The sequence below is a fragment of the Gopherus flavomarginatus genome, chromosome 19 (genome assembly GCF_025201925.1).
Source record: "Gopherus flavomarginatus isolate rGopFla2 chromosome 19, rGopFla2.mat.asm, whole genome shotgun sequence".
In the NCBI taxonomy this organism is placed as follows: domain Eukaryota; kingdom Metazoa; phylum Chordata; order Testudines; family Testudinidae; genus Gopherus; species Gopherus flavomarginatus.
This window is the reverse complement of record NC_066635.1, coordinates 9,060,977-9,087,494: the sequence shown is the minus strand read 5'-3', so window position 1 is coordinate 9,087,494 and position 26,518 is coordinate 9,060,977. Positions and strand designations below refer to the sequence as shown.

The 26,518-nt window shown below is 44.5% G+C and overlaps 1 protein-coding gene across 1 annotated transcript in view; it reads right to left on the bottom strand.

Moving 5' to 3' along the window:
* Nucleotides 1-472: 472 nt before the first annotated feature.
* LOC127037560 (sphingosine-1-phosphate transporter SPNS2-like) overlaps nt 473-26,518 on the bottom strand; it is a 155,833-nt gene continuing 129,787 nt past the window's right edge. Inside the window, exons 11-13 of the mRNA XM_050929461.1 lie at nt 21,715-21,878; nt 4,944-4,990; nt 473-2,948 (exon numbers count right to left, since the gene is read on the bottom strand). Of these exons, the coding sequence (XP_050785418.1) occupies nt 4,948-4,990; nt 21,715-21,878 (207 nt within the window). The 3' untranslated portion in view covers nt 473-2,948; nt 4,944-4,947. The remainder of the gene's footprint in view (nt 2,949-4,943; nt 4,991-21,714; nt 21,879-26,518) is intronic.

Below are 26,518 nucleotides of genomic sequence, written 5' to 3'. Positions count from 1 at the left end.
AATATGTAGCTACAACTCAAAAAATACCTTCGTCTCTTTAGGTGGCTGAATATTGGATCATGATCTGTAACAGGGCAGTGACAGCCTCAGTATGGGGATTCCAAATTCCCTGCTCCTTCCCCTCCCTTAGTTCTCACCGCTCTCTACTCTACCTCCTTGGTGCCAGGTCTTGTCCTCCAACGGGAGAATAATTCAATCAGTGAAGGATCATGTGTGTGTGAGGGGAATTAATTCTCCATTGGCTGAACTGGACCTTGTTTCATAGGAAGGGAGGTCAGCCCTTCCTACCAAGGAGACGTAGCTGTCATCAAATGAAGGTGTATTTTGGCTCTCTTTCCATTGCAAATTTATGGGAAAAAAATCACAGTAAACGCCGACGTGCTGTAACTTTTAAGACAAAGCACTTGAAATAATAATTTAGGAAATTCAGCTAATTTTCCCTTGGCCTCTGAGATCAAGTGACTAATTGTTGTTTGTTTTACATAAATTAACATCTTAATGAGCAGCACAAAAAATGCATGTGCTTCTAACTCAGGCCTTTGGCTGCCAGACTGCAGCATTGACATCTTCCCCGAGCAACGTATGAGATGGGAAATGAAGCATTGTTTTGAACTTGCTTTGGTTATTATTTTAGTGGCGCACAAGCGCATTTGCTGCTCTCCTGAGGATGGGCCAGTAGTGGGGCTTCTGTCTCCAGTTGTTTAAAAGTATTTCTTATAGGGTGAGTAAATAACAAAAACCACCATTTAAGAGTATCCTAGTGAAAAGCAGCCTTTGCAGATTCATCCTATAGAATTCATAAGGAGGAAACACAGGTTTTGCCAGAGAATTCTATAGGGCACTTCCATAACAAGCATTTATTTAAACCTTATTGGCACAGTTTAGAAGAAATTAAAAGAACATCCTGTGAGATTTGTTTTAGCACACACATAGGGGTCACTAACCTCTCTATTTAAGGTTACCCAGGCACTGCTAGTTTCTCTAGCATTACTGTTAGCCAGCCTGAAGGGCCTGTATTGCTCTCATTCCTTTGGTAGGTTATCCCAGATAAACCACCTCCTAGCCCCAACTACAGTTAAGAGCTGGTCTTGTTAATTCCAAGCGGATTATTAACAGATATTTCTGATCAGTCTGGTTTTTAAAAGGAATATTGTTAATGTGGCTGTTTTTGACCAGGCTGCTGATAAGTGGAAGTATCTGCCCTCTCTTGTGTTTTCACTGCAGAGCACAGAAGTGAAAAGACAGGAAGTATTTTAAATTGTGGTGGACACTGATTACTTAATGCAGGGGTCATATATACAGTCACTGCAGTGCTGCTTGAAAGGATGAGACACTAGCCAATGACAGCATAAATTAATCAGTGTTTTTGAGATTATTAAAACCATCCCAGGGCTGGTAATGCCTTTGCTAATTTAGTATTGTTTCCAATCCAGCACTGGCCAGAGTTTGAAAGGGTCTGAGGCCTACATACATTTTATAGTGATATGTAGGTAAATTTAGAAAAAAGTATAAGCCCAAACAGAAAAAGGTGATTTGGCAATCTGATATTTTTCTGGTGGTGGTAGCACTTAGTTGCTCTCACAGCTGTTATATGTTCCATGCTGGTGTAGTATAAATTTTATACTTGAATGTCAACTGCAAGAAACAAGACCCCTTGGTGAAACAAAATCAGCTAAGAGAGGCTCACTTCTTACTAACTCAGTTTAGACTAGTGTATTAAAAAGAAAATCCCAGTTGCATTTTTGTAAAGATCAAAGTGAATTTAAGTAATATAGTCGCTCCCATCGGAGGGAGCAAACCACAACAGTAGGACGGTGGGGAGGGGAAATGGGGTGTGCATTGAATCTTAAGATCCTTCTATAAATGCAGTTGCTGGATAGAAACAAAGCTTTATAACATCATAAATGTGCCTGAAAATACTGGAAAAAATGATTAGTATTTGCAACATGCCTAATGATGAACATTATATGCATGTAAACAAAGACAGACCATCACTGGCACATCAGGGCACCAATACCAGACCCCACAAAGCAATTAATCTCTGGATTTTGGTATTCTGCAAACCTCCTTCTACCTGGAACTGAAACTAAGTGTGTTCAACAAAACTGGAAGTCACCAGATATCACTGACCGTGGTTTTCCTGGCTCTTCTGTAACAATCCCAAAGAACACCTTGTGCAGGGAGAGATGTTTACTCCTCCGAGCTGCTCAAGAATAAGAGATGGATGTCCATGCTAGCTCCTCCGGTACTCCCTTAAGCAGGATGCTGTTGCTTGAAGGTCTGTGCCACACTTTCTGAATGCTCCCTTGGAGCCCTCTTGGAGATAGATGCTGCAACACAGTGGGAGCTTTCATATCCAGTACAGGTGCATGGGCCTTTCGAGATGGTCAAACTTAAAGCAGAGATTTGATAGGGTTGTATTTAATGTCTATCATGAAGCTAAAGCAGCCTCTGATTTGTTTAAATAATAATTCAAGAAATCTGGGTTGAGCCTTCAGTTTGTAAAGCTGTGACGTATAGAAAAGGTCCCCAGCTAGCATAGTATCTGGCTAACAGAACTGGCAGCATTTAATAGGACGGAAGTTGCCCTGTATGCAACGTAGACTTCTTCACTGGCTAAACCTAAAACTGTATACACAATGTACAGTCACACACCAGGGGTAGTGTGGTGGTGGGCTCTTTGGACACTCACCAATGTGGGGAAACCCTACAATATCCTTAGGCTTAGCAGCCCTGATAGCTAGGCCATCCCCATTTGTGTCTTTGACCCTGACCCAGCAGCTGGTTAGAGTGAAGTCATTAGTTTAGCACTCGATAAGACTCTAAATGCAGCCCGGAGCTGGAACTTTTGCTTGTGTCCAGTACTGAAGTTTCCTAGCAGGAGGTTGGAGTGGTGGTTGTGGGAGCTGGAGTCCACACAGCATTTCCTTCATCATTCATAATGTCAGCTGTGAATAAAAGGGGAGGAGGGAGTCAGTGTGACAGGGGCTGGGTATGGATCTATGAAGACAGGCACTGGTTCTGTTCTTCCCATGAGCTTGGAAAACAAGCCCTAGTCTTCACTCAAGAAGCCAATCCAAACAGATGAGGCCTCATCTATGTGCAAGTTGTACTGCTTTAATTATGCTGGTATAGTTAAAGCAATACAACCAGCCTACTGCAGGGTGCAGTTCTACTGCTGTGGTCTGTTCCCACAGGGGAAGGGAGAAGTGTTGTACCAATATAAGGTACTATGTACTCACCTTACTAGAGCTACACTAGCGCTTGTACTGGTATAACTAGAAGGGTTAAAAAAAAATCACTCCCCTTCCCAAAATAGTTACATTGCCATGTAAACCAGTTCTGTCATAGCAAGTTCATTGGTAACTTACTGCTATGTAACCCATACCATTGCTAAGTACATGAAGAACAGGCAGTAGGAAAAACAAGGGAGGGGCAGTCTAGGTGCACCTAACCCTTCTGCAAACACAACAGTGGCACATTTGATATTGCCTCTGAAATCAGCCCTTTATCCGTATCACAGGACATCCAAGAAGGATGCTTGACCATAGCTTGAGATTTTTCCAATGACTCTGCCTCTTCAGAGTAGAGCCTCAAGCTTGTCTGTAGAGGGCACAAGAGCTTACGTGTGTCTTAAATTGCTCAAACACTAAAAATTAAATTTTACTAGATGACATGGAGTACTGGGAAAATTACACTAAAATTAGGAAGAAAAGGAAAAATGTAGAAAGAAACACACTGTGTATTTGTAAATGGAGCAGATTTGATGTGAAAACAACTGAAAAACAAGCCTAGAACATCATCGTTTTCTTAAGTCACTTTTCAAATTGCCGCTCCTGTAAGCTGGGGATGATTCTGCAGCTGGAAAACTCAGCAATTCTGCCACTAATGAAGATGAAATAGAACCCAGCCACCTCTCTTCGCACTGCAGGGGTCAAGGGAGTAAAAGGCAACACATTTATTTTAAGCAAGTGGCACCAGCAGTTTTGATACTGAATTCCCTGTTTGAGTAGGGAAGTATTTTTTTTACATCACTACATGACCCTTCCCTTTCTAACTGCTCTAATGGGAAACATGTTAATGCCATTAGAAGTAAGTCTTGCAATCAGAATTGATGATTCTTTAATCATGTAAAAAAGTGCTATTAAATGGCATGAAGTTGGTGTTAAAACTCCCAGCCTGGCGCATGAAAGGTATAAGCTTGCCTATTAAATGCTTAGATTCTGCGTCCCCCCAGAGAAGCAACACATCTGCTGCAGTCAAGATTGTATTACATCAGTCCCCAAAAAAGGCCATTCTTAATTGTGCTATTTCATGATGATTCTCCCAGTGCACTTAGTTTATGGGAAAGAAAAATCTCCTCTCTTTTAAAACTTGCTTCATTAATTTTGGCCCCAGTCAAAACGCAGGAAGAGTTTATCGTTTGCTCCAAGCTGTAGTTCTGTGACTGGCGGCTAGCGATAAAAACAGCTGCTGCAAAAGTGTTATGACCTAGAGCTCCCCACTCTCCACCAGACCAGAAAATGAAGGTGGTGGTAAGTGGCGCATAAGCTGATTTAATAGCAGGAAAGGTGGGGGGGGGGGTGGGCTGAGACAAATTTTATAGGCCCTTTCCTCTCCATGTTTGTTTATTTTAATCAAGGCAACAATTCTACTTCTCAAACTACATCTCAGGCCATGCAGAACACGGGAGGTTGCGCAGGCCTCCTAGATGCCTCAGTCCCTTCCATTTTTTTGCAAGAGTCACAGAGATCTGATGCACTGGGGTTTTGTTCTTACGGGTAAGCAAGGCTGGAGGTAGATCTCATGTGGCTTTGCTTTGAAGGATTCGGTGGAATTTGCTCTAAGGAGGCTGTAACATAGGTTCTTCTCCAACATCCAGCACACACGCAAGTCACCACTGTCATTAAGAAAAACATTTTGTGTTGGTTTTGGTCACTCACCGTCTCAGACTTTCACAGAGGCTGGTGGCATCATCAATTGATTCACCCTGAATGGAGGGAGGGAAAAAAATGTCAGATGTAAACCATCACCACGGAGATGTTAGAGCATCAGTTACCCAAAAGAACACTACCTAAAATCTGCCGTCCTTGCATTGAATTTTCATAGTCCATACTGTCAGTGCGTCTATTTCTTTCAGAGTGCTCAGTCTCTAAAAAGATAGGAAGCTAGTGTGCCTTAGCAGCTGCACTGCAAACACAGCTCTTTCACGGTAGCGTCTGATGGTAATTCTGACAGCCGCTGGAACACACAAAGTAATGCCGCTGATACTAATTGACAAGAACCCGGCAATCCTCCAAAGGCATTCAGAAATGTGGCAATTGTTTCCCTAAGCAAGGAACAAGGCTGTTTGTGCAGTAGCTGTTGCTTGGTGTCCTTTTGACTGACAACATAAATGTAAACAGCCACCACTGATAAATGTTAGTTTAAAAAAAAAGTCTTCTTTCAATCACTGGAGCTGAAAGACTTGTTGGGCCTGACAGCGGCTCTCTGGGCTAGATCTAATCCACCAGACTGTGCAACTTCTGCTCAACAGCCCTGTTCTCTGTCCCAGTCAGTGTAACTGTAGTGTAGACTGGGCTCAGATAGAAACCACTCATTCTGAAGCTAAGTGGAACAGGTTAATTCTGCCAGTGCTTTATTCTTATCACAGAGAATGCATGTGCATTGCTGGCAGGTGTACCAGGGGCACTCAGAGTGCACCCTTTGTGCTGCTTATGTGCAGCATGTGAAGGGTTAAAATGTATCTTCTCCCTGTCTATCTTGAGTACTTCTATGGCCCCCATCACCATAGTATTTGAGCATCTCCATTTTTAACGTATTTATCCTCACGCTCCTCTGTGAAGTAGGGTAATGCTATTATCCTCCCTACCCCCTTTTACAGATGGGGAACTGAGGCTCAGAGAGGTTGAGTGTCATGCTCAAGGTCACCTAGGAAGTCTGTGGCAGAGGAGAGAACTGAACCCAGGTCCTCACATCTTACCCACTGGATCATCCCTCCTCTGCCAAACACTCCAAGTGTTCATGGGGTTTTCTGCCTAATCTCCTAGGAACAGATGGCTAGAACATTCCTGCTGTGCTGCCACCTACATCCTAAGTATCCTTGGATTTCATCAGAACGCCCAGGAGGCACCGGAAGGTCAGCAGTGAAGACTTACCAAAAGGGGGGGGAAGTAAGGGCCAAAATGCTGCTAATTCCAAATTTTTTCAATGGTGGTAAAATGTCCCCCCCCAGACCTGAGCTGCCAGGATGCTGGAAGAGTATCCCAGACCTGAGGGGTCCCACTGGTCTAACAGCGATAAGCCCACGTTGAAGAGTTTGTCACTTCCTGTTTGGGAATAGTTGCTGACTAACTAGCTGTTCCTAAACTGTGATATTTTCTCCCAGGGGAGGGACGATGGGAACCATTCTGTTATTTCTTGACAGGAAAGGAAGTTCTTCCCAAACTGCCTTTTAAGAACCAAAATTGGTGGGAGACACTTTTTTTCTGGTTGTTTTCACTGTTATCTCCACCAGTCACAAGTGAGTCCGAGTCCCTGTCCCCCCCCCCCCCCCACATTTCCTCCATCTAGAAAACCCAAATATTTCTCCTAGATGTGATCAAACAGATTTCATGATATGTGACAGTATCTATAATTACAAACTATTCATAGAGCCATCTCTTTAATATTAGACTACATGCTCTGAAATTATGTATTAAATATTTAAGGTTGTAAAACAGATCTAATTTTGTTCTATCCATAGCAATGCCTAACATAGAAACTTCTGTAGGAAAAAGAGCCAATTTAATATACAGTTGCTGTGACCTTTTTATGGGTTATTTTCTCTATGCAGCAGTCTCACTGAAAGAAGGCTAGGCAGTTTAAAAAAGGCTATCCTCCAATTACCCTTTTAATCCAGACAGTGACCCAGCCAGCCAACGCACTACTCACTGCACCCCAAGATTTATTTCTCATGCTAGCAGCTATACAACCACGTAATATGGGACAGTCCCTGCCTCAGCTTCTGAAACAGCATTTGCTGCCAAAATCCTAGCAGAGAATCCCATCTTCTCCTTCCCTAGGTTCAGGCAACCTTCCCTTTCTAGCCGCCCACTCCTCTTGTCCTCATTTAGGCTAAAGTTTTCAAAAGTGTCTTGGGAGCCAAGCTGCCCCTTTCAAAAGTGACTTAGACAATTAGAAATCTAAGTCCCCTTGACTTTCCAAGGGTTGTAGGTTCCAAAGGGCTGGAGGCACTTTGGAAAACATTACCCTGCCTGTGCTTGTGACTTCCCAAACTGTAGGCTGCAGTATCACTGGCTGAATTGAGGAGGAGCAGAAGGGAGAGAACACAATTGCTAGCTAGTACCTAGGGGCATTAGCAAGGATGAGACTGATTTTCTAAAGGGGGGCAATAATATTTGTCAGTGCTTCCCTGATCCTTTGACCAGTATGTTTCATGCACTGATTACATCTATAGTGTGCATGTTTTAGTATCCAACACATTTTCAAAATACCTCTTTTCGCAGTACCCAAATTAGAGCTATCGTTTTGCTACAGAGAGGGATAATAGGAAATAAATGCCCCAATTTTTACAGCTTTCTCTATCTAACATTAGTTCACTTATGAACAGCAATAAAATCCCTTTACAGGGTTCCTTTTGTCCTGTGATGTTAACAGCAAAACCTCTTCAACCTTCACAATACTCAGGGCAGTGGTTCTCAACCAGGGGCATGCATACCCCTCGGAGGTACGCAGAGGTCTTCCAGGCGGTAAATCAACTCATCTAGATATTTGTCTAGTTTTAAAACAGGCTACCGAAAAAGCACTAAAAATCAGTACAAACTAAAATTTCATACAATGACTTGTTTATACTGCTTGATACACTATATACACTGAAATGTAAGTACGATATTTATATTCAAATTGATTTATTTTATAATTGTATGGTAAAACTGAGAAAGCAATTTTTCAGCAATGGTGTGCTGTGACACTTTTGGGAGCAACTAGATTTTTATGTCTGATTTTGTGAGCAAGTAGTTTTTGAGTGAGGTGAAACTTGGGGTACACAGAACAGCTCAGACTCCTGAAAGGGGTACAGTAGTCTGGAAAGGCTGAGAACCACTGATTTAGGGCCTTCAAATTTCATAACCTCCAATCTCCATTGACTGCAACTGGAGTGAAAATGCTAGAGCCCCAGACATACACAATGCAGGTTGGCATTAAGTTTTAGGACAGGTATCTGGCGATTTGAAACACAAAATTCTCTGTGGTCCATTTCCTACAGAAATAGAGGCATCATGCAGAACATCCCTTAGAGCAGGGGTTCTCACAAGAAAAATTGTGGTGGCCTTAAAAGTGCAGCCACAAACTCTTGCTGGCGGCTGCTCGGATAGTTTTTCCTAAAGTATTTTAGGAAAAACAAATATGTACATATACATGTCCAAATCATTGTAATTTATTTAAGTAGTGTTTTTTGCTGACTCAATCAGAAAAATAAATAAATAATGTATAATTGTTTCTATTCTGTCCCATAAAGACTAGAGACAAAGTAAGATGCTTTGCATGATCTTGTCTTTTTTTTGTTGTTTTGCTTTTTTTTTTTTTAGACTTGCTAGCACTAGTAAGTCTAGTGCTGTGAAAACTGATATTTGTATGCTTGTAAATTTCACTTTAAATGGCAGACTTACTATCTAGCTGGGAGGCAGTGAAAAGTGATATCAACAAACATACAAATATCCCTTTTCACAGCAGTCTTACTCAGCTCCGGCACAAGCTGGGCGACAAATTAAGCCCTGGATAGAGAGGTGAGTAGGGAGGCAGTGGGGTGCAGGGATGATGGAGGGCTGGAGAAAGTGGCGGAGTCCAGAGACAATGGGGGGAATGGAAACCTACAGCCAGAACCTGCCACCCCTGGGCAGAAGCTGGAAGCCCAAGCCCATGGGAAGGTGGGGAACTCACATCAGCTGCCTGCTCCTCTGGTGTTTGTGGCTCCAGAGAGGGACAGGGGCCAACCTCTGCTGGATGTCCCAGGAGAGGGGCCATTACTTTGTAAAAGTGATGTGCCTACAGGAACATCTGCAAAAAACCTACCTTTCTGTCCCACTCAAATGGTGCGTTTCTGCAGACACCAGTTACGTCCAAGAGAATTTCACCTAGTCTTTGGGAAGCACAAGCCTCCCCAAAAACACCACAGAAAACACCAATATCACTATTTGTTTCATAAACACCAACACAGCTTTCAAAAGCTTTTGTCTGTTTGTTTGAATATATATAATAACCTACCTAAGGAAAAGATTTCTGAGACCGCAGGGTTCTTTAATCTAGCAGACCAAGGCAAAAGATCCAATTACGGAAAGCTGAAGCTAGACAAATGCAGACAGACTAGAAATAAGGCACAATATTTGTTTTAAAACAGGGAGGGCTGTTAATCACCAGAACTACTCACTCAAGACTGTGGGTGGAGTCTTTTAAATAATACACAATAGCTAAACCAGAAGTTAGGCAGGAATTGTTGGTGAAATTCTCTGGCCTGTGTTACATGGGAGGTCAAACTAGATGACCATAATAGTCCTTTATGCCTTAAAAATGATGAAAAGTAAATCTTTCCTCAACTGCTAGAGATAATTCATCTGCTCAGTTACTTTTCTTAAAGGGCATTTATGCTTTTCTGCCCCAGAGCTTAGTTAGCAACAACTCTCCCCTGCCTTGCGTGTGAGTGTGACTACAATTGTCTGTAGGGTCCAGCAGTCTGAACCCAGGCACCAGAACTCATGGAGTCAATTGCGTAGCGCTAACTTTGTAACACTACTCTTTGAACCTGCCTGACAAAACCGGAGGCGAAGGATACACCACTCACAGCTGCCTCATCTCATGGGAATGCAGAGTGAATAAGTAAGTTGAAGGAAGCCCTATGAATCGGCAGAGGAACAGAACGAGCTAGTTGTACAATGCCTCAGCTCATACAACGTCTAACCAAAGGCCTGTACCTAGTACACATCCCTGGCCGAATGTCCAGGGTAGGCGTCTACTTTTGGGTTTCTTGATCTCGGACTGGCGCACACCAGGCTTGTATTCCAGGGGGATAGGCAGTGGTGTCAGCTTAGTCCCCCAGTGGTCCAAAAGGGACTAATTGCTAGTTGCGGCCATCCAGAAGGAAGGCGGAGAGGGACTCAAAGGGGAAGAAAGATGGGTCCCAGCGTGGCATGGGAATCTCCATGTAGTCTGGGAGGAGTGCTCCCCCCCCGTGGAGCAGAGTACCAGAACCCCCTCCCCGCCTCCTATTTACGAAGGGAGGTTCTAATGGGCTTTCCTGGACAAGGAATACAACAAGAAAAAACCTGAGCCATGGAACCACCTCACTTACCATTGTGGTAACTGCAGGGAGCATGTGAAATGGGCACGTCCCTGTAGAAGCAGAGCACTGAGATAGCTGCACATTAAGGTTTCGATCAACTCACTCTGAGTCAACTGTCTACCTGTACTGTTTCCGCAACTGATCTGCTAACATCAACAACTTCGTAAACACGCTCCAAGTAGATTTAAAGCTAGTTGTTCTGCAAATCCTGTCCCAGCCTGTGATACAAACAGGTGGCTGTGGACTAAAAGACACATACAGATTTTGTTAGGCATGGGCTGACCCTGCTTAGCTCACTCAGAACTCTGCTCGTACCCACAAGCTGTGCTCAAGGCAGCAACAGCTGCTCACGCTTATCATCATTCAGCCTCCACATAAATTACAAGCGCACGTCTGTACAGCACAGTCACGGGGACTGTGCCCAACTGAAATTTCACTGCACTGGGACTCACACCAACACGTCTCTTGGGTTCACCACGTCCCCTGGAGAGCTCTGAGTCAGTCAGACCTAGTTAAATCCAACAAGTTTCACCTGATGTTGTATGTTGCCAAGCTGTCTACTGGGACCAGGTTCATTCAGAGGTTCTGCCCAGTATTGAAACAAGTCAGAAAAATCCCTGAATTTCGTTTAAAATTATGTTTTAAAGAGCCCAAGGAGCAACAGAAACCAAATCAGCTGTCTAACTCTTGTACGGTGTTCTCTTCCACAGCTCCCCACAGGGAACAAGCATTGGTCACAGCAACGCATCATCTTTATGTCAGTTGCCAGGCTTTTCTAGCCAATAGGAAAATGACAGCTCAGAGCCTCTAGTTCAACAATTCAGAGCTTCAGCTGCATGTTTTTTTCATCCAAAAACATAAAGAGTCCTTCAAACACCTCCTTTAGCTCCTTCCATCCCCCAAGGCAGGAGCAACAGGCCAGTGGTCAGGCTGCCAGGCGGGAACTCAGACTCAACTTTCTGCTCCACCAGAGACTCCCTGTATAATGAGCAAATCACTGTGTCTCTGTGCCTCAATTTCCCATCTGCAAAATGGGTCAAAGGGCACTTCTTTACCTCACAAGGTGCTGTGAGTCAACCCCATTCAAAATGGTGAGGACCTCAAACTATGGCAACAGGGGCCATATAAGTGCAGTATGTGGCTGCCTGACCAGGACTTGAGAATCACCAAAGCAAAGGCTGCTTCCAGAGAGCCCCTGCCTGGCTTTACACCGACCCCAGTGCACTTTGGGAGTTTGGTCCATACAGTGTAGATACTCAAGCAGTGCAGAGAAGGGTAATACCATGCATGGTGGTGTACCTCACTACAGAAGGTCAGTGCTTCGATTTCAAAGCTCCTGGTGACCTGGTACATTGAATGCAATGCCCATGTAAAACTGCATCCAGGCGAGAATGCAGGGAAGGTGAACAGTGATGATACAGCAACAGAGAGAGGAGCCCAATGATTTGCAGGGGGAGGATATGAAGAGTTAGTGCACAGCTAAAAATATTCCATCCAGTAACAATTTCCTGATGCATCACGACAGATTTTTCTAGCCTCTTAGGAGCAGGATCTGTATGATGCAGCAAAGGTCAATTTGCCAAGGGAAAAGACACTAACAGTTAGACTGCTTAAAAATGTTAATGAATAAGTGGAGCTGGCTATAGCTTGGTTTGGGGTGGCAATTGTTATTCCATTTAACTCTCACTACTGCTTACCCATGAAATTCACCTCTGTGCAGATGGGCAGCACAAGGGCTAGACGTACTTCAGCCCTCCAAAGAGGAAGCTGAAGTGGGAGGTCAGTAATGCACAGAGCTCCTGCTCGCCCTCGGCACGGAGGTGAATTTCTGTAGCCCATCTCACAAGAGCACAGCCCTTTGGCGAGACGACAGTCTGAGCTGAGCTTCATTCTGGTGATGTCACGTGCTCTGCCAGCTGCCCTAAGAAATAAATTGGCTTAAATCCACTATTTCTTCCTATACGTCAGTGGCTTTATTGAATGGCTTCAGTAACCACGTACAGTAGTATTTTCCCTCTTCATTCAACTTTGTCCCTAAAAGCTGCACAGACTCCATTCAAGTTTTCCAGCTGCAATATTTAATTCAGGTACTAAGCATATTTACTTAGAGGGAGAAATGCAAGCCAGCTGTCTATGTTCCTTTGCTACAGAGATCTTAAGAGAGGGATAAGACTGGAATTGGGCGGGAAAGAATCCATAACTTTCCATTCTATTTTTCAGGCAGCAGCCGAATGGTTTTGAAGATGAATGGTTAACAGCACTCATTAGGTGTCAAGGACCTGGAAGGAAATAAACTTCAAAGATAAACCTGTCATACTCCTCTGGGGCAGCAGGCTAATGTGAACCTTTAGAAAGTGCTATTGAAGCTGAAAATCTCTAAATCCTTCAAAACCTGCTGACAAAAAGTTTCTCTGTGCATGGACAATTCTACCTTGGTGACAGTACAGCTCCAGTGGAAGCATTCTGGCCTCACAGCCAACAGTTCTAGTGCCAAGCTTGACATGGGCTCATCCTGATCAATGAATTGCAGTATGGGAGGATGACGATTTTTGTTCTGAGTGGAAGTGAGGAAGAGGTGTCCTGTGGATGCAACATTAAACTCTGGTTCCCATCTGACTCTGCAGATAATTAAAGATTCCACTTTTTGATGCAATTTGGGTAGGAATGTACCTCATCCATGATATTTCTCTCCTGTATAGTCCAGAGGGTGCAGGTAAGGACAGCCAGCTAACCTGGTAACATCTGTTGTTATTGTCTGATCTAATAGCATGTAGAGAGGCCTGAGTGCCTGACTGAATGCACCCCTTCCTTCAGCCTAACAGTCTGATCAGGATCTGACTAGGATGTTAGAAATCACTTACACTGGACTGAAGTCCAGTGCTTACGGCAGTCTTTGATCCAGCACTGGGAGACACAAGGAAACAGCTGTGGCCTCATTTCACTAGTGGGTGCAGTCTGGGTCACACCTCCAGACATTGTTAGTGGGGACAATACAGTACCCTATAACCCAGCCTCACAACTCAGTAGAGTCTGCCTTACTGTGCATTTAAAGTCTACTGTCCTGATTCAGAACAGGTGTAAGTGCATGCATGTCCACTGATATCAGTTATGCCAGGTATAAATTAGCCCACTATTATACTCTTGCCTTAATCATAAACATGTCATTCTTTATATGAACAAATGTTACCTTCCTTTGGCAAAGTATTTAGGGTCTATGGTGGCATATTCATCCCATGACAGCATCAGGAAATGGAACAGCAAGGCTGAGGTTTTCCATAATTTGCTCTTCTGGTTCCTTGTGTCAAGAAGGCCGTGGACTGGAAGGCAGCCTCCTGTTCCACTATGCTAACCACCTCCCTGTGATCTGATAGGATTTCATATCTGTGCCAGTGCAACATTAGCAAAGAAACTGTCCTAATACACACTTAAATCATTACGATCTTCCAGCTAGATACAAAATCCATTATAACCCCTATGTATGCCAAGAACTGTCCCTCTGCAATGATACTGCAGTGTATATAATCTATTGGGAGAGATCAGGATTAACAGCGCTCAACAGTTACATAGCTCTTTGCAAACACAAATACTTAATGCTTGGGAGGCAGGCAAAATGCTCTTTATCCCTGTTTTACAGATGGCAGATTTGTATGGAGAACTTTGACTTCCTTAAGGCCAGAGAGAGGAGTTAGTGGCAGAGCCAGGATGAGGGCTCCAGGGCCTCTCGTCTCCCCTTCCTCTCAATTCAAGCTCAGAAAAATACTCTCTCTCCTCCGCAGCGCATCACACAATTGACTAGGAGCATCCTATGGAGTTTTCTTTTCTCAGCTGCATCAGGTAGTCACATTCCCCGCTGCAGGAGAGGACATTTGGGTGACTAGTCTTTACATGGAATTGATGGGCTTGGAGAGTCAAAGTCCTGCCCGTGTTAGGATGCAGTTATAATTGCCAGTGCCAACTGCCCCAGTCTCTCAGGCCTTACTCAAGCAAAGCTCCCACCACCTGCTGATTAGCTTGAGTGGTGCATTTCAAACGCCACAGGACATTTACCTCCATAAGGGCTTCACTACTGGACCCACCATGTCTGAAACCAAATAATGCTGGAGGGAACCAAACCAGGCTTGGATGCCTTCCAAAATAACTTGCAGGAAATCAGGTCGATCACAGCAGTAAAACAAGATGATACTTTTTTGACAAAAGACAGTCTTTTCTTATCTGTCCGGTGGGAAAAGCATACTGCAGTGAGCAAGTTACTGTTCCCATCTCCCCTAATTCCAAATGGTCACGTTTCTGAATCTGTCAGCTTCCTTCGCCTTTCAGAATCATGGCTAGGTAAATGGTTTAAAGCAATGGGAGAAAAGCTGGCTTTTTACATTGATGGCAGAGACTAATAACCCCCCTTCATCTCTACTCCCGTCTCCCCTACATTCCATACAGAGCATTCCAATCCTCCAGCTCTTCCACTCCCTTTGGTATCCGTTCCCTACCCTCAGCCTTGTGCCTGCTAATCCTGTTCTGCCCCCGGCACACACTGCTTGGCTCTCTCCTGCTTTCAAACCTTTCCTCTTCATGCAATCTTCCTTTCCATCAGTAATCCTCCAGGATCCTGAATTGTGGCCCTGCATCTTCCCCTTTGGTTGTCTTATCTTACTAAGACTGTAAGCTCTCCAGGGTCGGGAGTGCATCCTGTCTAGGTTGGGGGAGCATGTTATAGTGCCATGTGAGATCAGCTCTATTTTAGAGTGTGTGGAACCCAGAGGAGTTAGGTGCTCAGTTTCTACTGAATTCCAGTGGGTTTGGACTCCTAATTCCAATAGGCTTTTCAGAATATCACAGCCTAACTTTACTTGGGTAGGGACTACGCTTGAGATCTGCAAAGCTCACTAGGATTTAGCCACACAAGTTCCATTCTTTGGGGGATTTCAATGCTGTGCTGTGCACTGTTGACATACAGCTGCTTATGAGCATGTGTCTGACTGTGGGTGAACTGATCCTCCAAGATCCCTTTAAAGGAGTTGTGTGGGTTTAAATCACCAAGTCAGCTTTGAAAAATCTCAACCTACAACCAGCACTGAGCACATCACATCCCTCTAAAGTGGGTAACTAGCTTCATCACCAAGGAGAATTCTTTATGAGTTTGTCTTACATTAATTGGCAGAAAAAACATTTTTCCCTTATGTAAATGGGCAAGGCTCACTAACATGTATTATTAATAAAACAAAATGTAGATATCAGCTAAATATTGCATACATCCTCTGTTGGGGAGTCTATATGCTGCCCTGGCAGAACATGACAATATCTGATGTGTCTCTTCTGTCTTTAACTAAATTCCTACATAAAAGAAACTAAAAAGCAACAAGGATGTCAGGCACCTTCAACCAAAATAATTGCTGCAATGTGGGAATTGTGAGATGATTTTGTACCTGTCCCCAGAAAAGGCTAAAACAAGTCTAACGTAAAGAAAAGAGGGTCTGAAATGGATTGTTCTTCTCTTTGCTACAAAGGAGTCAGCAGTTTGTAAACTTAACACATTAGGAAGATATAAAGTTGCATGCTAATTAGGCAGTCTTCTTTTTGTGTCTTGCATCACCTGAGCAGTAGTGTAAAAAAGCAATAGCTTCCTCCTAGTAAGTGTCTGGACTAATCACATTTAAATGATACGTAAATCATGGTTACTCATCTGCAGTTTCTGCACTCCATCAAAGGTGTTAAGAGCTGCAGGGATTTTTTTTTTTTTAAATATTTAATTTTTCATTGCAAATATTTCAGGGAGAGAAAAAGGGAGCCTTTCAGGTGGCCTTATCCTTTATTGAAAATATGAGCTAACAGGTGAATTATTTACCCTCACAAGTCTCTTTGAAATTCTCTCAGTGCTAGCTAGTTAAATACCTACACTCTTGTTTAAGCCAGCTGCATCTGGACAATTCCTTATGGCTGCATTGAGGATATGCACTACAGCTGCATCCTGCTGCCTGATCCGCATTGTCATGCATCTTGTAAAAAACTGACTTTGCATGTATCATACAAGATTCAAAGAGGGACTGGCGGATTATATGGATAAGAAGAATATCCAGCATTATAATAGTTAATGCTAAAAAAGCATGGGAAGGGATGTAAAACCTCATGCTTTGGGGCTTACACCAGGAATTAGAAGGAGACCTTCCTGAGCAGCAGATTATGCCACAACTGCTTATTGTGGGGTCCTTTCATCTTCCTCTGAAGCATCTGGAACTGGCCACTGCTGGAGATGGGATACTGGGCTAGCTGGACCACAGGTCTGATCCAATTTGGCAATTCCTCTGGTCCTGTGTCACGGAGGAGGCAGAATAGCTGGCTCTTCCCAAGGGAGGATCAATCTCTAGATGTATAATAGATCAGCACGAACCATATGAAAGAGACTTCCAGTGAATGCAAAGTGGTGATGAGAGTTTATGTATTGACTGGCATAAGGCCATGTACTGGAAGGACTCTGTACCCCAGCATTCCTAGTAACGTGGGCAATGGCCCTTATTCTGTTTGTGTTATGAAGAGGGTAGATTCTCCCTAATTAAGGATGAAGCTATATTACGTCTATTAAGCACCAACGTAATGCATTTCTTCCACGTGGGCAAATACTTATTTTCCAGGGGTTATCTGTTTTACAGATGGGGAAGCTGAGATGCAGGCAGGCTAAGGATGTGATTTTCAGAAGTGCTGAGCACTCAATAAAAAGTGAAGTCCATGGAGCTGCAGATGTTCTGCATGTCAGAAAATAAGGCTTGAACTGACTTACCCCAGAGTCCTGCAGAAAGGCAATGGCAGAGCTAAGAGTGAAACCCACATCACTAGATTTACACTCTGTTGCTGTGTGTACTCAGCCAGGCAGTCATAATACTGTACTTGTACACACCGCTGAAAGAATATCAGACGTCAGGTACATTAATTAAGCCTCACAACACCTTTATACCTTAGGTAGGGATATTTTAGGAGGATCAGTCCACCCACAAATAACCTGCTGCCATCTCCAGAGAGCAATACAACAACAGCTGTTTTAACAGTACACCACGGCACCACAAAACAGGAAATGACATCTTATTCAAGTGCAACAGGAGAAGTTTCAGGTGAACTATGTACCTACCCACGTCTGAATGCAACCAAGGCCCAAAACTAATGCTCCTGTTCTTACAAAAAGGATTGAGACAATACACATAGCCAAGACCTCTATAGACATCCCTCTCTCATATCACTTTTTTAGGGGGGCGGCGGGGGTTTATATTTTATGTATCTATGAAAACACACCAAAAGTAATTAGGTTACATTATGAACTAAATGATGTCTAGATTGTTCTCCTCTTGTGTCATTCCTAAATCTACTGAAAACCTCTTGCAGTTGATATATTTCCAAGGCCCTGTTATATGTGTGAAAGACCCAGTATTTGAGAACAATCTCATCTGAAAGGAGAAGGCTCATTATATTGCTCTTAGAATGAGATTTTCTGAGTCGTCTTCACAGTGTGGGGAGGAAGCTTCATCCACTGCATTTAACTTGCTAAAAAGGTAATCCGCAAAATAGGCCAGGAGCTGCCGTGGTGACAAGAGGAGTATAAAGACACTGCAGGGATTGACAGGTTTCATTTTTACATTCTCTCTTCTAAAAAGGAAGTGTGGCTGGAACTGCACTGCAGCTTTTCAAAAGGGCTCAGAGGGGGCTGCTCTATTTACAGCTTGTGCTGCCTGGATGAGGAAATTTTTCCTAAGCAAATACCCAAGCACAAGCCATGAACCTTGAACTGTCTTTTAGCCTGGCAACGAGAGATAAGAGAGATCCATCTCTCCCTTCTCCCTCAGCAGAGGGCAACTCCAGGCCACAGAATTACACCTCTTGGCCCCCATATTTATTCATTAGTCAGGCTGTGACCTCCAGCCTTTGTGACCTGACCCTACCTGTGATGAATGGGTTTAATCTCCGGCATGACACTGGGGCTTTCGATTCCTGCAGGTTAATCAGTTTCACTTGGCAGGGCACATCTGGGAGTCCTGATGACTGATCGGCGGGATCCTTGGTAGAGGAGAACAGAGATTCCTGAAAGAGCAGCGCTCTGTGCCCAGCCTATAATGGGTGGGTGGAAGTGGGGATCGGCCAGGCAAGGAAACTAGTCTAGCTAAAGATGCAGAATGCCATGTACAGACTGCCTGTTTCCACCAGCCAGGGAGCACGGATACAGGTGGTAGCTGGAGATCCTAATCCCAAGGCACTCGACCTTATCATCACTGTGTGTTCAGCCACACCCAAGCCCCCTGCTCCTCCCCCACCCCTCAAATGCACCTGTTCCAATGGGACCTGCCTGGGAATCTATGCTGCTGAGCAAATCAGGAACAGGCTGACAACTGACAGCATGCCCACCCTAGATGGTGAGCGGGAGGAGGGAAGAGGTGGTGTGGCCTGGCGGTGACTCAGAGGATCAGAACTCAAAGCTTACTAATACTTATTACAAATACAGCAGTATTCCTCAGTAATGATCCAAAACATTGCAGAAAGCAACACGGTCCTGGAGCATGACTGTAGAACAGTAGAGTATTTTTAACAAGGGAATAACCGTTAACGGGCACATTGAAAAACCCAGCAGACTGAAAGGCAGAGAAGCTGCTTTGCCGATCATGATTTATAATAACTGTTCTATCTGTATTCTATCTGAGCCACTCAGCAATCGCGCACGAAGGAGCACTAGCCAAATACCAGTAATACACAGCCAGCTGCCACTCAGACAGAGAATGGGAAGGGGAAGGATGCTGAAGAGGAGACAGAAATAAAAATAGGTTGGAGGCCTGCGTTTGTTGCTTTGCTAAATGGAATGATTGAGGGGAAGGAAACTGGGTGGCTCTGGACGTGAGCAGCATACGGGAGGGCTCTGCTCAGGGTGGAGAGAACCATCTAGATACAAGTGATTTATATTTATTGCTGGGGAAATGAATGCTTGGGGGCTCCCGTCCCTTAAGATTTGGTTTGCATATATCAAGTCACCCCAGCCAACGGCTCTTGCATGCTGCAGGGCTGCGCTGTAAAAGGGTCGGGGAAAATATCACTGTACACTGGCACCTAGATGAGGTCAACTAACAGCATGGGGATTTTCAATACAAGCTGAGGAGCATCCTCCTTTCTTGGACCAAATAAGGGCTCTTCCAGAACCATAACAGTAGCCAGACACTGCAGAGAATTCACCAGCCACAAAGGGGTCTGGCCTGGCCTGGCGCTTCAGAGTCGCCATTGCCTGAAAGCTGTTTCTCCCACACTTCAATTGTCTAATGCAGGTGCTATTCATTCACATGCACAGCTAAGGACGATGCATCATACTGAACTAAGTGCAGAGAAGGTTGCTCAGCACTACTGGCTGCTCTCCCAACAGAGATGAGGTCCACACGCTAAGATTCACATTGCTACCAACCACCCTGAAGAATGAGATTTCTTTAAACTTATAACTGGCCATGTTACATGCTGTTATTAAATCTAGTTATAACCCTGGACTCTCTGGCCCCTCTGGCAACGAAAGCCAGCCTGAGTTCCTACTGCTGTATTAGAAGCATCCGTTCACCTCACTGCATCCCCACAACCATTTCCACATTGACTCACGGCTAGGCACCATCTGCTTTATGACACTAACAGAATCAGGGGACAGGGTAACACACCACTAAAAGGGGCAGTGCAGGGTGGACAAAACCACATCCCCAAAGCCAGGTTAAAGTCTCTGTGCAAGGCTGTAATTCAATTACAAGGGACATGACAGGGTCCTGTCCAGGCTACCACTTGGAAGCAGGTTGCACACTGGTTAGAAGACAACTTGTAAACAGGTCCCTTCCCACAATTATTGGTGATGTATAAGAAATGGTTTGGGGGCTAAGCAACAGAGACCTTTGCTTAATGTATGACATCTTGGCTCACTGTCACCCTGTCTTCTCACCCCACCCATTAGCTGGTTCATCCACTTGGTGCATCTTGACATAACCCAGATTGTGAGCCTCTGGGGGCCTTTTGACTGCATGTCTGCCCAGCGCCTAGCACAAAGGGCCCACGATCCCCAGGGACGAATGAGAAGGAAAAGGAATGGCAGAACCACAGAGATCCAGCTGGCCCTGTGCACAGCCCATACTCAATTATCAACTGTTTGTGAGCAAGAAAGTGCTTCTAGCCATTCACATGTATTCACACAGCCAGGTACTCCCAGCACTTCACTCTGCTCTTAGATTTCTCATATCCCGTAATGCCGGCACACGTGGCTTTTTAAAACTACAACAGGGTTTCTTCTCCCTCCCCTGAGCCTGGCCTGCAGACACACACACACGCTGGGTCCTGTTAAGGCTCTGGACCGCTCTGCATTGAGGAGTTTTGAGCTGGTGTAACAATAGCAGTGTTACTACACTGGCACAGCCCCAAATGCAGATGTGCAGCACTGGAGCTGGCATCAGAGCAGCAGCATCCTGAACCATATCGAGGTAGGCTGCATTCGGGCAACGGATCTACATCAGTGTGGCTGCACCGCTGCAAGTTTCCTTAATGCAGATGGGGCCTCTGTCAGGGCAAATAATGTCACCTCCTTCTAAAGCAACAGCAACACAAAGGCCACTCTCGGGCACTGCCAGTATTCTCAACATGAACATAACACACAGATAGTCATATTTTTGTGCAAGGATTACAAGAAAGAGACTAACCCCAAAACTGTGTGTGTCATGTGGAAGCGTCTTCTGAGTTACTGTAGTTGTCAACTGGGAAGTGATCTGAATCGGTTTCCTTACTGAAAAACACGTAGCTTTTTTTTTGTAAGCTGTAATGAGGAACTGGGAAAGACTCTTTCACATAACAACTCGGGATTTCTATATATGTATATCTCTCCCCCCCACCACCCCGGACACAATGTTTTTAATTTTCTCCATTGCTCCTTTTGACTATTTCACATACCGAGTAGTGCAAAGGTGGCCCAGTTGTGTAGCCATAAGCTAAAAGTTAACCACTGAAATCTACAATGTGGCTCGTGTTCATCCTCTGCTTTAATGTGGAGAGGTGGCCCTGGGAGAGTACAGCTCCCAGCATACAATGCTCCATCTTAATCCAAATGGACAGGATTCTAGTGCCCCCTGAACACACCCACGCAATAAAAGATCAAAAGGAGGCTGCAGTCTAAAATCAGGTGTTAGCCCCAGAGTGTTGCAGCCCATGGCTGAGAACCCCTGGAAGCAAAAACTTATAAAGGATGCAAAACTAGCATAACCAATTCCCAGGGCCTCATGTGGTATCATGTGCTCTGCTGCATCCTTTACCTGGAAGGGCTTGGTAAAACACTCCAAACCTAACTGTGGTATGAGATAACGTGCTCCCCTCCCTCCCCCATTCCTAGTTGTCTGGCTACTCACTGTTGTTCAGCTTTGGTGCGGTCGTTTAGAAAGAAGAGGGCCGTGGCCAGGAAAAACATCCCTCCAAGGACGACGACAAATGGGCAGAGCATGAGCGCATAGCCCAGACTCAGGAACTCCCAGAGCGGGGACTCCTTTGTGCTTTGTTGTATCAGATCTGAGATCTATGAGAGAGGGGCAAAAAAACCCAACAACGTTACCCACAACTCCAGGCATGGCATGACGCAGAAAGTGATTTATCATCGTTACAGGCGAGGGAATATTTCCTTAACTGCCTGAACATGTGGGCTTGGAAGTTCTGTTTGTTACATATCTTATGTCCTCTGGATGCTTTAAGACACCTCCTCTGTGCACACCATTATTCTCTGCTCAGGAGTCCTTGGGACATTTGCAGAGAGGGATGCGCTAAGAGCTCTCTTTTCCTTATCTCTCTTGGCCTGCTTCATTATTCCCATGTTCCTTCCCCCAGCCCCTGCTTTGGCATCTGGATGAGTGAACAGCTAACCCAGGGGTAGGCAACCTATGGCATGGTTGCTAAACGCGGCACGTGAGTTGATTTTCAGTGGCACTCTCACTGCCTGGGTCCTGGCCACTGGTCCGGGGGGGGTCTGCATTTTAATTTAATTTTAAATGAAACTTCTTAAACATTTAAAAAACCTTATTTACTTTACATACAACAATAGTTTAGTTATATATTATAGACTTATAGAAAGAGACCTTCTAAAAACATTAAACTGTATGACCGGCATACGAAACCTTTAATTAGAGTGAATAAATGAAGACTCGACACAGTGCTTCTGAAAGGGTGCTGACCCCTGAGCTAACCTATGGGCTAACCAAGGCTGTTAGTGATTCTCTGCAATGCCACATGGGGAAGTATAACCCTGCAGTGATTCCTGGCTATACCTGCCCATTATCTATCCTCCAGCAGCATATACACATACAGAGTTAAGTTGCAAGGAATTCGATGTGTGTCAGGGGTGGCTTTCAGACAACGTCAAAGCTATGGTCCTATCAGCTTTTCATGGACATTAAAAGCAGCAAAGAATCCTGTGGCACCTTATAGACTAACAGACGTTTTGGAGCATGAGCTTTCATGGATGAATACCCACTTCGTCGGATGCATCATCATGGACATTGTGCACGCTTCTGTGAATAGGGACCCATCCTCTCTCCTTCTGTTATTTTATGTGCCCGTTATTTGTCTTGCAGTAGTGCCTAGGGGGCCCCAGTCATGGAACAAGGACACATTGTGCTAGGTGCTGCACAAACACTGAACAAAAAGCCTTGCCCAAACAGCTTCTAATCTAAGCAGCTGGCTCCTACCAAAGAAGTGGCATGACTTCAGTGTAAGAGAGAGAGAGTCTGGAACACTGGCCCTGGTGCAAGATCTCAGGCCTGAACCAGAGGCTACAAACCAAAGTCAGGCCATGAATTAAGGCAGATAAGCATCTGGTACATGAACTTGACAAAGTTGTTGCTGGTTTACTAGGTACTAGATATGTACATAAATATATGCCAGCTAGTACAGATACATCCCAATCTAGTATGAGATAAGATGGCTTGACAAAAGAATGAATATGGATGTTTTGTCCGAGATATCCGGAACAAGAGACGGTAAACAGCTGTCATGGAACATGTAAAGTGGAATGTAAGATGTTTATCCCAGTTGTTTGTCTCTGTCTATAAACGTTGGGGTATCTCACCTTAACCCTTTGTGTGGCCTAGGGGACGGCAGAAATTTCTGCTCACAACTGAGACATTCCTTGCCACAGAGCACTCATTTGTTAGTGTACCTGTAACCACAGAGCCAGTGCACTAGGACTATGCCCTGAGGGCAACAGACCTGGTTGAATGCCTTTGTCACTGAACCATGCCTAGGGTCTTTTTTTCTGAGTAACACTGATGTCTGCTGAATTAGCAGGCTGCATTATCAGCTGTTAGTACTGATAACACTGGAGTTCCAAGGGCAGAAGCACTCAGCTGCGTTACTGGGGCAACAGCATTCTAGTTTTCAACACAACATTCAGCAATGAAATGGCATAATTATATGACAATGTGCATGCATCTGGGGTGAGAGAAATACAACTTAGAGTGGCGTTATTTATTCCAATCTTCTGGAAAGTGTGGGTGCTAAAATGTAGTTTTACATTTACAGTAAGGTAACTTATTTCTATAGGCAAAACATCAATCATCTCTTAGTATTAGCTGGTCAATGATCTAGTGAACAAATCAGCTTCCAAGATGGCAATAGTTGTAACAATGATAATCCGCTGGAAATGGGTGGAATTCTCAGTGCCCAGTCAATCTGTGACTTTATTTTTATTTAGTTTTTTGCTGATACTGCATTAGTGCCAAATACAGCAAGGTTTGTGTACTGCAGATCCCTGCTGAAGCCTGCACTGAGACCCACCAGACTCTTGGGTCTGAACAAACTATCTGAACATATACAGATTTCTAAAAAACAACTTTTCAATTCTAGGAATGGACAAAGGTTGTGCAAGGAAAATTCCCTCCTCCTCCTTCCCCTCAAAAAACTAGCTTCACCTAATGAAACAAGTTTCTCTGTGACAAGAGCAGCTGGCTAAAAGCACAAACCAACAGCCATAAGTGACATTTAAGTCTGAAATTTAAAGATAACAACTAATTCAAGTGGGAGAAAATCCTATACCCGGAGGGAATCCCCAACTCACAGCCCTGAAGCCGAAAGTGGCGAGGCAGCAGGTAAGAGCCATTATAAGAAGCACCTCAGCAGATGAGAGAATTCAAAACAAAAGGTCATAGAAATATGGGACATATGGGGACTTCATTGAAACTGTAGCACAAAGTGCTCTAAAGGTCTTGTAGTTAGACACCCTCTCTATGAATGAAGCAGCAGCACTGGTCTCAATGTCTTACTATTCCTACCACCGCTCAGATTGGGGTCTACTATGGAGAAGCCCATGCCAAGAAATATAGAGACAGGCATGCGGCCAGATGCTGATAATGAAACCTGTCTCAGCGTAGAACAGCAAGAGGAACATCTTTAAGGAGGGAGCTACCAGAAGTAGATGGGGAAATGTTTCAGTAACTATAGTATCCAAGCCATCCCAGAAGTGGAAAGGGATTTCTCCCCAGGAATGGAAATCTGCCCCCAGCCAGAAGTGAAAAAGCTGCATCCACAAAGATTTAAATTCAAAATCTAAGGATGTGTCTATAGTCAGATGCTTCCTACACTGACAGAAAGAGTTCGTCAATTGATGCAGTTAATCCACCTCTCCAAGAGGCAGGACCTAGGTCAATGGAAGAATTATTCCATCAACCTAGTGATGTCTAGTGGGGGTTAGGTCACCCTAACTACGTGGCACAGGGTGTGAAATTTTTCATAGCTCTGAGCAATGTCACTAGGTCAGCCTACGTTTTAGATGTAGCCCAGGCCGAAGCCTCTTTAGCCAAACTCCTGTCCCCCGTTTCTCATCCGAGAAAGGAGGAGATTTAAGTGTCTGGGATGTAGCAGAGGGAGGCTTTTGCTGTCCTCTAAAGGAGAGGTTTTTTTCAGCTGATCAATGCTTAGTTTGCGGATGGGATATCAGAAGAGTTGTCATATGGGAGGTTATTGTAAAGACTGGTCCTTGGACTGAAACGCAAATGCCGTGGTTGTTGGTCTGTAAAGCAAAACTACAAGGCAAGAATGTAAAGAGCATAAATGCTCAGGAAGTTAGCAGACAACACAATGCAGCCTGTGTGCAGACATGCCAAACCCATGGGGGAAAAAACCACAGAAATTGGGCTTGTTTTTGGCTTAATTGGCTTTTGAGTTGCTAGTTGTAGATCGTTGGGCTGCTTGTTTCTCTTTTTTTTTTTTTTTTTTTTTGATTGGCCTCCAGCAAGCAGGAGCAATGTGGGGAGAGAGTCTAGGGTGCACAGCGGGCCCACCACAGCCCCCGAGTGCACACCAGGGGGATCTAATCCCACAGTGTTGGGGTTCTTAGGGATTGGCACATTTTGGCCTTGTTTTGAAATGAGAATAGCCTGATTTTGGGCTTATTGTGAAAGTCGGGGTGCTTATTTACCACATGAAAGTTGGCAACTGTGCCTGTGTGTGGCCAGGAGACAGGGACCTCAATTTGTAGCTATTATTCCCTGGCATACCCAACTGTCATCAAAGCAGCCCTGTCAATGTGTAATAGCAACAATTAATGCTTTGCACTTCAGAAGTACCTTTCACCTGAAAATCCCAGAGCCCTTTTCTATGGTGGCTGGTATTATCCTCCACAGGGTCAGGCGGCTTGTCCAAGTCACATGACAAATCAGCAGCGCCGAGAGGATTTGAACTTGGACTTCACCTCCCACGTGCATTTGCTAACCACTAGGCATTGCTAGATGAAATGACATTCCAGCCTCATGTAGCTTGTTACACTGAAATAGTCTTCAACTAACACAAATATCAAGGTGGCTCCCCACACCTGTTCCTCTCTTACTGACCCACCACCATGTCAACACCCACCTTTCACCAGTCTTGGTGCAAGAGCTAAGCCAAACCCAGGCATTTTGGGAATTGTAGTTTCAATCCAGTCCTGTTTGGATACCAGGGAGTAACTGAGTTGCCTGCAGAACAAAAGGGGACTTTCTGCACAAGTGGCATGATGCTGGGGATAAAGGGTTTGAGCCTCAGTGGGGCTGAACACCCACAGCTCCCTAGCAGCCAGCAACCTATCTCTGGGGCAGGCAATGCCAAATCCAGTGAGACCAGGCAAATGACAACTCAAGTGAAGGATCTAACTCCTTACAGACTGTTAGCAGCTCAGACCGTTTGAGTTCATGG